Here is an 11,500-nt window from a genome sequence, read left to right as displayed (position 1 = left end):
CATTATACATGGACAATGCACTTACATGCACCAGGAAGAAGAAGGTGAACTCCGGGGACCTGAGCGGGGAAGTGACACATGCAGGATATCGGGTGCAGGATCTTAGTGACTCCCCGCACAGCGCATTATACACGGACAATGCACTTACACGCACCAGGAAGAAGAAGGTGAACTCCAGGGACCTGAGCGGGGAAGTGACACATGCAGGATATCAGGTGCAGGATCTTAGCGACCCCCGCACAGGACATTATACACGGACAATGCACTTACATGCACCAGGAAGAAGAAGGTGAACTCCGGGGACCTGAGCGGGGAAGTGACACATGCAGGATATCGGGCGCAGGATCTTAGTGACTCCCCACACAGCACATTATACACGGACAATGCACTTACATGCACCAGGAAGAAGGTGAACTCCAGGGACCTGAGCGGGGAAGCGACACATGCAGGATATCGGGGGCAGGATCTTAGTGACTCCCCGCACAGCGCATTATACACGGACAATGCACTTACATGCACCAGGAAGAAGGTGAACTCCGGGGACCTGAGCGGGGAAGTGACACATGCAGGATATCAGGTGCAGGATCTTAGTGACTCCCCGCACAGCGCATTATACACGGACAATGCACTTACATGCACCAGGAAGAAGAAGGTGAACTCCGGGGACCTGAGCGGGGAAGCGACACATGCAGGATATCGGGTGCAGGATCTTAGTGACTCCCCGCACAGCGCATTATACACGGACAATGCACTTACATGCACCAGGAAGAAGAAGGTGAACTCCAGGGACCTGAGCGGGGAAGCGACCCATGCAGGATATCGGGTGCAGGATCTTAGTGACTCCCTGCACAGCGCATTATACACAGACAATGCACTTACATGCACCAGGAAGAAGAAGGTGAACGCCGGGGACCTGAGCGGGGAAGCGACACATGCAGGATATCGGGCGCAGGATCTTAGCGAATCGCGGCAGCTCTGAATCCTCGTCAGACATTCTGGTTCGGCGGCGCCAACGGGACGAGTAAGTAATTGTGCCCCATTGTCTCCAATCTACTAGAGGAGGAGAACATCCCGGACAGTAGACAATCTCCTCAGGAGGGGGAACCCTGCAGTCACCCTACAGCACCCAGATGAGCAGAATCCTCCAATTCCAGGACCCCAGCGGGTCCAACAAGATGCAAAGTCACAGGAGGCACATGGTGTATTACATAATAACGGATTATTATTATAACAGTTTACCAGGGGGGCACTTACTTATCCCCTTGACATTTTGGGGAATATTTATCAGGGCTTCTGCGCCACGTCAGCTTGCGATTATTTCCCTCTCTCTGCCACCATCACTCTGGGGGGGCGCTCCTGTCCGCTGCAGCTGTACAATTTTTGTCTGCAGGCTGTGTTTATTTCTCCGCCAGGCAGCGCAGATATTCCAGCAGATACCCCAGCGGATACCCCGGGAGTCATGAGCGCCAGGGGATGGTAAATAACCCCCCGTGTGTATATGTGGAGCTCACATTGTAGATGCTGGTCCCCGCGGCCCCTGTGCATGCTGGGAGTTGTAGTACTGTGGCTTGTTAGACAGGATGTAACTTTTTGGCCACAATGAGGTCCTCATACTCGGCCTCCACCTGCAGCAGGGAGTCCATGAGGAGCGGGCGGCCCAGCTGTGCTGCCAGCAGCTTGTGGCGCCTGATGCTGGCCAGGGCATCTCTCATGTCTATCGGCTCCTCTGCGGGGAGAGAAGTTTCCGGATCTTTGGCCTCGGGGTCGCTCTGGGGGTCTTCCTCCTCCCTGCTGTCTTCTGCGCTGTTAAGGCATTCAAGGTTCTCATCGATATTTTCGAAGTCTATGCTGACGCCGGCTGCTGTCCCCAGCTGGTTGAGGATGGCGAGTGCGCGGGCAATGTCCTCATCATCATCATGGCCGATATCCACGCTGGGCACAAAGCCGCTTTGCAGGAAGCCACGAGTGATGGTCTCAGGCTTCACCTCGTCCCACGCCCTCCTCACCCAGGTCACAGCGTCGGCCGCAGTGATGTCCTCAGCCAGCGCATGCGCCGTGCAGGTGTCGTCCATCCTGGCCAGCAGGGAGCGCAGTAGAATCTTCCGGTAATGGACCTTGAAGGCGCGGATTACCCCTTCCTGCATGGGGGGTGACCAGGATGTGTCACAGGGTGGGAGGAGCTTCACCTCCACGTGTGACGTGTTTTCTGCGCAGTGACTGGGAGCGTCTACAAACAGTAAGATCCTGCGCTCCTGCAGTCGCATTTTCTCGTTGAGACGCTCAATCCATGAGCGGTAGATCTCTGGTGTCATCCAGGCCTTCCGGTGACCGTGCTGCCATATCCCCAGCACCTCCGTCCTGTGGGCACAGCCGCTACCTGCATGGATGACCAGGGGCTCCTCCTTGTGCCCGCAGAGGTTGGCACACAGCACCACGGTCAGTCTTTGCTCTGCCCAGATCCCGCCCTTGCACTGGGCGCTTCTTACGGGAAGCGTGGCGTCTGGGATGGCTTTGTAGAAGAGGCCGGTTGCCTCTACATTGTAAATGTCGCAGTCAGCGTAGCCCCCCGTCACCCCCTGCAGCCAGTCCTTCCAGGCCGCACCGTCCTCGTCTCTCATCTCCACGCTGGCGCCAGACATAGGATGCAGTCTGATGTTGTGTCGTGTCCGGAATTTATTCAGCCAGCCGTTACTGGCATGGAAGCGGTGGAGGCCCAGCTGAGAGGCGATGTGCAGGGCCTTCTCCTGCAGCATGGGGCCCGTGATGGGGAAGTGCTCGGAGCGGGCGCGGTACAGCCATTCCAGCAGCGCCGTGTTCACCTCTTCGTACGGCTGCCAGCGCCGTCTCTTGGAGTTCTCGTTGACGTTCTCCTGCCACTGTCGCAGGTAATACTCTTTCTTGGCCAGCGTGGCCTGGATCTGCGTCTTGCTGCAGTTAAACTCCTTGGCCAGGTCCCGCTGCGAGCGACCCGCTTCATTCTCCTTGATGACGGAGATCCGGTCCCGCAAGGTCAAGATGCAGAGTTTCCTTCTGGTGCCCGGGACCGTCATGTCTGCCGCCCTCTCCTGAAACACAAACCATCACACTCATCACCCACCATGTAACAGCTGTGCGGACCCCCAAACCAAGGCACCGCCACTCAGCAACCACGCAGGAATGACCCCAACATCTCACCAGTATAACCCCCATCTTCTGCCAGCACTCTGTTCCCACTCTCTCCTCCATGTGCGCATAGCACCGGAGGAATCCCGGATTCGGCGGTACAGTCGGAACTGTCCTGCCATCCCAGGGGGCTGGGAGATTGTCCCGGGCTGCCCCTCTATCCCCCGCAAAAGACTAGAGAACAGGGGGCTACAGGAGGAGGCTGGAGGATAGGAGGCTACAGGAGGAGGCTGGAGGAAAGGGGGCTACAGGAGGAGGCTGGAGGACAGGAGGATACAGGAGGAGGCTGGAGGACAGGAGGAGGCTACAGGAGGAGGCTGGGGGACAGCAGGATACAGGAGGAGGCTGGGGGACAGGAGGCTACAGGAGGAGACTGGAGAATAGGAGGATACAGGAAGGCTGGAGGATAGGAGGCTACAGGAGGAGGCTGGGGGACAAGAGGAGGACAAGAGGATACAGGAGGAGGCTGGGTGACAGGAGTTACAGGAGGAGGCTGGGTGACAGGAGTTACAGGAGGAGGCTGGAGGACAGGAGGCTACAGGAGGAGGCTGGAGGACAGGAGGAGGCTGGAGGACAGGAGGCTACAGGAGGAGGCTGGAGGACAGGAGGGAACAGAAGGGGCTGGGGGACAGGAGGATACAGGAGGAGGCTGGAGGACAGGAGTTACAGGAGGAGGCTGGGTGACAGGAGTTACAGGAGGAGGCAGGAGGATACAGGAGGAGGCTGGAGGACAGGAGGGAACAGAAGGGGCTGGGGGACAGGAGGATACAGGAGGAGGCTGGAGGACAGGAGGGTACAGGAGGCTGGAGGACAGGAGGATACAGGAGGAGGCTGGAGAATAGGAGGATACAGGAGGAGGCTGGAGGATAGGAGGACACAGGAGGAGACTACAGGACAGGAGGCTACAGGAGGAGGCTGGGGGACAAGAGGAGGCTACAGGAGGACAGGGGGCTACATGAGGAGGCTGGAGGACAGGGGGCTACATGAGGAGGCTGGAGGACAGGGGGCTACACGAGGAGGCTGGAGGACAGGGGGCTACATGAGGAGGCTGGAGGACAGGGGGCTACATGAGGAGGCTGGAGGACAGGGGGCTACATGAGGAGGCTGGAGGACAGGGGGCTACATGAGGAGGCTGGAGGACAGGGGGCTACACGAGGAGGCTGGAGGACAGGGGGCTACACGAGGAGGCTGGAGGACAGGGGGCTACATGAGGAGGCTGGAGGACAGGAGGATGCTGGAGGCTACAGGAGGAGGCTGGAGGAAAGGAGGAGGCTGGAGGACAGGAGGATACAGGAGGAGGCTGGAGGACAGGACGATGGAGGACAGAAGGAGGCTGGAGGACAGGAGGCTACAGGAGGAGGCTGGAGGACAGGAGGAGGCTACAGGAGGATAAAGGAGGAGGCTGGAGGACAGGAGGAAACAGGAGGAGGCTACAGGAGGACAGGAGGAGGCTGGAGGACAGGAGGAGGCTAGAGGACAGGAGGAGGCTGGAGGACAGGAGGCCACAGGAGGAGGCTGGAGGATAGGGGGCTACTGGAGGAGGCTAGGGGACAGGAGGCTACTGGAGGATACAGGAGGAGGCTGGAGGAGAGGAGGAGGCTGGAGGACAGGGGCTACAGGATGAGGCTGGAGGAGAGGAGGAGGCTGGAGGCCACAGGAGGAGGACAGGAGGCCGCAGGAGGAGGCTGGAGGACAGGAGGAGGCTGGAGGACAGAGGGCTAAATGAGGAGGCTAGAGAACAAGGGGCTAAAGGAGGAGGCTAGAGGACAGGGGGCTACAGGAGGAGGCTGGAGGAGAGGAGGCTACAGGAGGAGGCTGGGGGACAGGAGGCTACAGGAGGAGGCCAGGAGGCTACAGGGGGAGGCTGGAGGACAGGAGGCTACAGGAGGAGGCTAGAGGACAGGAGGCTAAAGGAGGAGGCTGGAGGACAGGAGGCTACAGGAGAAGGCTGGAGGACAGGAGGAGGCTGGAGGACTGGATGACAGGAGGAGGCTACAGGAGGAGGCTGGGGGACAGGAGGATACAGGAGGAGGCTGGAAGACAGGAGGAGGCTGGAGGACAGGAGGATACAGGAGGAGGCTGGAGGATACAGGAGGTGGGTGGAGGACAGGAGGAAACAGGAGGAGGCTGGGGGACAGGAGGAGGCTAGAGGACAGGAGGTCACAGGAGGAGGCTGGGGGATGGGAGGATACAGGAGGAGGCTGGGGGACAGGAGGATACAGGAGGTGGGTGGAGGACAGGAGGAAACAGGAGGAGGCTGGGGGACAGGAGGATACAGGAGGAGGCTGGGGGACAGGAGGAGGCTGGGGGATGGGAGGATACAGGAGGAGGCTGGGGGACAAGAGGAGGCTGGAGGACAGGAGGCAACAGTAGGAGGCTGGAGAACAGGAGGGTACAGGAGGAGGCTGGAGGACAGGAGGATACAGGAGGAGGCTGGAGGACAGGAGACTACAGGAGGAGGCTGGGAAACAGGAGGATACAGAAGGAGGCTGGAGGACAGGAGGCTACAGGAGGAGGCTGGGGGACAGGAGGAGGCTGGAGGACAGGAGGGAACAGGAGGAGGCTGGAGGACAGGAGACTACAGGAGGAGGCTGGGAAACAGGAGGATACAGAAGGAGGCTGGAGGACAGGAGGCTACAGGAGGAGGCTGGGGGACAGGAGGAGGCTGGAGGACAGGAGGATACAGGAGGAGGCTGGAGGACAGGAGGGTACAGGAGGAGGACAGGAGGCTGGAGAACAGGAGGAGGACAGGAGGCTGGAGGACAGGAGGGTACAGGAGGAGGCTGGAGGACAGGAGGCTGGAGGACAGGAGGGTACAGGAGGAGGCTGGAGGACAGGAGGATACAGGAGGAGGCTGGTGGACAGGAGGATACAGGAGGAGGCTGGGGGACAGGAGGCCACAGGAGGAGGCTGGGGGACAGGAGGCCACAGGAGGAGGCTGGGGGACAGGAGGCCACAGGAGGAGGCTGGGGGACAGGAGGCTACAGGAGGAGGCTGGGGGACAGGAGGAGGCTGGGGGACAGGAGGCAACAGGAGGAGGCTGGAGGCCAGGAGGAGGAGGCTGGAGGACAAGAGGAGGCTGGAAGACAGGGGGCTACAGGAGGCTGGGGGACAGGAGGAGGCTGGAGGACAGGAGGAGGCTGGAGGACAGGAGGCTGGAGGACAGGAGGAGGCTGGAGGACAGGAGGCTGGAGGACAGGAGGAGGCTGGAGGAGGCTGGGGGACAGGAGGAGGCTGGAGGACAGGAGGAGGCTGGAGGACAGGAGGCTACAGGAGGAGGCTCTCTCTCTCTCCTCTGTCTCGCTCTCTCTCCTCTGTCTCTCTCTCTCCTCTGGAGGGAGAGGAGGAGGAAGGAGGGAGGAGGGAGAGGAGGAGAAGGAGGGAGGGAGGAGGGAGAGGAGGAGGAGGAGGAGGAGGAGGAGGTAGAGAGAGAGAGGAGGAGGAGAAGGAGGGGAGAGAGAGAGAGAGAGAGGAGGAGGAGAAGGAGGGAGGGAAGAGGAGGAGGAGGGAGAGAGAGAGAAGAGGAGGGAGGGAGGAGGAGAAGGGAGGAGGGAGATGAGGAGGAGGAGGAGGGAGGAGTAGGAGGGAGGGAGAGGAGGAGGAGGGAGAGAGGAGGAGGAGGAGGGAGAGAGAGAGAGGAGGAGGAGGGAGGGAGAGGAGGAGGAGGAGGAGGGAGGGAGGGAGGAGGAGGAGGAGGAGGAGAGAGAGGGGAGGGAGGGAGAGGAGGGAGGGAGAGGAGGAGGGAGATGAGGAGGGAGAGAGAGAGAGGAGGAGGAGAAGGAGGGAGGGAGAAGGGAGAGAAGGAGGGAGGGGAGAGAGGAGGGGGAGGAGGAGTGTGATGTGTGGTTGTTGCTATTAGATTTGGATACTTGGTGCAGCAGGGGTTAATGAGGAAAGGGTTAACTCCCTGCCAGGGGTTAAGAGGGGGCAGCTGTTTCCTGGGGGGGTCCCCGGATGTATAGATCATAGTGTAGCCTTCCCAGAATGCATCACAGCATTCACTTCACTGTGCCTCCCCTCCCCCCCCCCCCCCGTCAGCTCCTATCACGTGGTCTGCAGAGCTGAGCTCCTATCACGTGGTCTGCAGAGCTGAGCTCCTATCACATGGTCTGCAGAGCTGAGCTCCTATCACATGGTCTGCAGAGCTGAGCTCCTATCACATGGTCTACAGAGCTGAGCTCCTATCACGTGGTCTGCAGAGCTGAGCTCCTATCACGTGGTCTGCAGAGCTGAGCTCCTATCACGTGGTCTGCAGAGCTGAGCTCCTATCACGTGGTCTGCAGAGCTGAGCTCCTATCTCGTGGTCTGCGGAGCAGAGCTGAGCTCCTATCACGTGGTCTGCAGAGCTGAGCTCCTATCACATGGTCTGCAGAGCTGAGCTCCTATCACATGGTCTGCAGAGCTGAGCTCCTATCACATGGTCTGCAGAGCTGAGCTCCTACCACGTAGTCTGCAGAGCTGAGCTCCTATCACATGGTCTGCAGAGCTGAGCTCCTATCACATGGTCTGCAGAGCTGAGCTCCTATCACGTGGTCTGCAGAGCTGAGCTCCTATCACGTGGTCTGCAGAGCTGAGCTCCTATCACGTGGTCTGCAGAGCTGAGCTCCTATCACGTGGTCTGCAGAGCTGAGCTCCTATCACGTGGTCTGCAGAGCTGAGCTCCTATCACATGGTCTGCAGAGCTGAGCTCCTATCACATGGTCTGCAGAGCTGAGCTCCTATCACATGGTCTGCAGAGCTGAGCTCCTATCACATGGTCTGCAGAGCTGAGCTCCTATCACATGGTCTGCAGAGCAGAGCTGAGCTCCTATCACGTGGTCTGCAGAGCTGAGCTCCTATCACATGGTCTGCAGAGCTGAGCTCCTATCACATGGTCTGCAGAGCTGAGCTCCTATCACATGGTCTGCAGAGCTGAGCTCCTATCACGTGGTCTGCAGAGCTGAGCTCCTATCACATGGTCTGCAGAGCTGAGCTCCTATCACATGGTCTGCAGAGCTGAGCTCCTATCACATGGTCTGCAGAGCTGAGCTCCTATCACATGGTCTGCAGAGCTGAGCTCCTATCACATGGTCTGCAAAGCTGAGCTCCTATCACATGGTCTGCAGAGCTGAGCTCCTATCACATGGTCTGCAGAGCTGAGCTCCTATCACGTGGTCTGCAGAGCTGAGCTCCTATCACGTGGTCTGCAGAGCTGAGCTCCTATCACATGGTCTGCAGAGCTGAGCTCCTATCACATGGTCTGCAGAGCTGAGCTCCTATCACATGGTCTGCAAAGCTGAGCTCCTATCACGTGGTCTGCAGAGCTGAGCTCCTATCACATGGTCTGCAGAGCTGAGCTCCTATCACATGGTCTGCAGAGCTGAGCTCCTATCACGTGGTCTGCAGAGCTGAGCTCCTATCACGTGGTCTGCAGAGCTGAGCTCCTATCACATGGTCTGCAGAGCTGAGCTCCTATCACGTGGTCTGCAGAGCTGAGCTCCTATCACGTGGTCTGCAGAGCTGAGCTCCCTCTCCTCTCTCTCTCTCTCCTCTGTCTCCCTCTCTCCTCCGTCTCCCTCTCTCCTCTGTCTCCCTCTCTCCTCCGTCTGTCTGTCTCCTCCGTCTGTCTGTCTCCTCCGTCTGTCTCCTCCGTCTCTCTCTCTCCTCTGTCTCTCTCTCTCCTCTGTCTCTCTCTCTCCTCTGTCTCTCTCTCTCCTCTGTCTCGCTCTCTCTCCTCTGTCTCTCTCTCTCCTCTGTCTCTCTCTCTCCTCTGTCTCCCTCTCTCCTCTGTCTCTCTCTCTCTCTCCTCTGTCTGTCTCTCTCTCCTCTGTCTCTCTCTCTCCTCTGTCTCTCTCTCTTCTCTGTCTCTCTCTCTCCTCTGTCTCTCTCTCTCCTCTGTCTCTCTCTCTCTCCTCTGTCTCTCTCTCCTCTGTCTGTCTCTCTATCCTCTGTCTCTCTCTCTCTCTCCTCTGTCTGTCTCTCTCTCCTCTGTCTCTCTCTCTCTCCTCTGTCTCTCTCTCTCCTCTGTCTCTCTCTCCTCTGTCTCGCTCTCTCTCCTCTGTCTCCCTCTCTCTCTCCTCTGTCTCCCTCTCTCCTCTGTCTCCCTCTCTCTCTCCTCTGTCTCCCTCTCTCCTCTGTCTCCCTCTCTCCTCTGTCTCCCTCTCTCCTCTGTCTCCCTCTCTCTCTCCTCTGTCTCCCTCTCTCCTCTGTCTCCCTCTCTCTCTCCTCTGTCTCCCTCTCTCCTCTGTCTCCCTCTCTCCTCTGTCTCCCTCTCTCCTCTGTCTCTCTCTCTCCTCTGTCTCTCTCTCTCCTCTGTCTCTATCTCTCCTCTGTCTCTATCTCTCCTCTGTCTCTATCTCTCTCTTCTGTCTGTCTCTCTCCTCTGTGTCTCTCTCCTCTGTGTCTCTCTCCTCTGTCTCTCCTCTGTCTGTCTCTCTCCTCTGTCTATCTCTCTCTTCTGTCTGTCTCTCTCCTCTATGTCTCTCCTCTGTCTGTCTCTCTCCTCTGTCTATCTCTCTCTTCTGTCTGTCTCTCTCCTCTGTGTCTCTCCTCTGTCTGTCTCTCTCCTCTGTCTATCTCTCTCTTCTGTCTGTCTCTCTCTTCTGTCTCTCTCTCTCCTCTGTCTGTCTCTCTCCTCTGTCTCTCCTCTGTCTGTATCTCTCCTCTGTCTCTCTCTCTCCTCTGTCTCTCTCTCTCCTCTGTCTCGCTCTCTCTCCTCTGTCTCTCTCTCTCTCCTCTGTCTCTCTCTCTCTCTCCTCTGTCTCTCTCTCTCTCTCCTCTGTCTGTCTCTCTCTCCTCTGTCTCTCTCTCTCCTCTGTCTCTCTCTCTTCTCTGTCTCTCTCTCTCCTCTGTCTCTCTCTCTCCTCTGTCTCTCTCTCTCCTCTGTCTCTCTCTCTCTCTCCTCTGTCTGTCTCTCTATCCTCTGTCTCTCTCTCTCTCCTCTGTCTGTCTCTCTCTCCTCTGTCTCTCTCTCTCCTCTGTCTCTCTCTCTCCTCTGTCTCTCTCTCCTCTGTCTCGCTCTCTCTCCTCTGTCTCTCTCTCTCTCCTCTGTCTCTCTCTCTCTCTCCTCTGTCTCCCTCTCTCTCTCCTCTGTCTCCCTCTCTCCTCTGTCTCCCTCTCTCTCTCCTCTGTCTCCCTCTCTCCTCTGTCTCCCTCTCTCCTCTGTCTCTCTCTCTCCTCTGTCTCTCTCTCTCTCTCCTCTGTCTCTATCTCTCCTCTGTCTCTATCTCTCCTCTGTCTCTATCTCTCTCTTCTGTCTGTCTCTCTCCTCTGTGTCTCTCTCCTCTGTGTCTCTCTCCTCTGTCTCTCCTCTGTCTGTCTCTCTCCTCTGTCTATCTCTCTCTTCTGTCTGTCTCTCTCCTCTATGTCTCTCCTCTGTCTGTCTCTCTCCTCTGTCTATCTCTCTCTTCTGTCTGTCTCTCTCCTCTGTGTCTCTCCTCTGTCTGTCTCTCTCCTCTGTCTATCTCTCTCTTCTGTCTGTCTCTCTCTTCTGTCTCTCTCTCTCCTCTGTCTCTCTCCTCTGTCTCTCCTCTGTCTCTCCTCTGTCTGTATCTCTCCTCTGTCTCTCTCTCTCCTCTGTCTGTCTCTCTCCTCTGTCTCTTTGTCTCTCACCTTCTCCCCGTCTTCCTCTCACATGAATATGGAGCGGCTCCCGGTTGGTGATGTTGCGGTCACATGACCCTGCCGTGTATTTCCCTCTAGTATCTCAAGGAGGAGAAGGAGGAGGAGGAGGGAGAGGAGGAGGAGGAGGGAGAGAAGGAGGAGGAGGGAGGGAGGAGGGAGAGGAGGAGGGAGAGGGGAGGAGGAGTGTGATGTGTGGTTGTTGCTATTAGATTTGGATACTTGGTGCAGCAGGGGTTAATAAGGAAAGAGTTAATTCCCTGCCAGGGGTTAAGAGGGGGCAGCTGTTTCCTGGGGGGGGGGGTCCCCGGATGTATAGATCATAGTGTAGCCTTCCCAGAATGCATCACAGCATCCACTTCACTGTGCCTCCCCTCCCCCCCCCCCCGTTAGCTCCTATCACATGGTATGCAGAGCTGAGCTCCTATCACGTGGTCTGCAGAGCTGAGCTCCTATCACGTGGTCTGCAGAGCTGAGCTCCTATCACGTGGTCTGCAGAGCTGAGCTCCTATCACGTGGTCTGCAGAGCTGAGCTCCTATCACGTGGTCTGCAGAGCTGAGCTCCTATCACATGGTCTGCAGAGCTGAGCTCCTATCACGTGGTCTGCAGAGCTGAGCTCCTACCACGTAGTCTGCAGAGCTGAGCTCCTATCACGTGGTCTGCAGAGCTGAGCTCCTATCACATGGTCTGCAGAGCTGAGCTCCTATCACATGGTCTGCAGAGCTGAGCTCCTATCAC

At 58.0% G+C, this 11,500-nt stretch overlaps 1 protein-coding gene across 1 annotated transcript; it reads right to left on the bottom strand.

Annotated features, from left to right (window-relative positions):
- Positions 1-793: 793 nt before the first annotated feature.
- On the bottom strand, positions 794-10,962 carry LOC140108503 (tigger transposable element-derived protein 4-like). The gene is made up of 2 exons (XM_072131766.1): positions 10,753-10,962; positions 794-3,065 (listed from the first exon to the last, which is right to left on the bottom strand). Exon 2 carries the CDS (start codon positions 3,048-3,050, stop codon positions 1,572-1,574), a length of 1,479 nt encoding a protein of 492 aa, XP_071987867.1. The 5' UTR covers positions 3,051-3,065; positions 10,753-10,962; the 3' UTR covers positions 794-1,571.
- Between the last annotated feature and the right edge of the window lie 538 nt (positions 10,963-11,500).

Source organism: Engystomops pustulosus, unplaced genomic scaffold, assembly GCF_040894005.1.
Source record: "Engystomops pustulosus unplaced genomic scaffold, aEngPut4.maternal MAT_SCAFFOLD_140, whole genome shotgun sequence".
Taxonomy (NCBI): Eukaryota; Metazoa; Chordata; class Amphibia; order Anura; family Leptodactylidae; genus Engystomops; species Engystomops pustulosus.
This window is presented reverse-complemented; position numbering and strand designations above follow the sequence as displayed.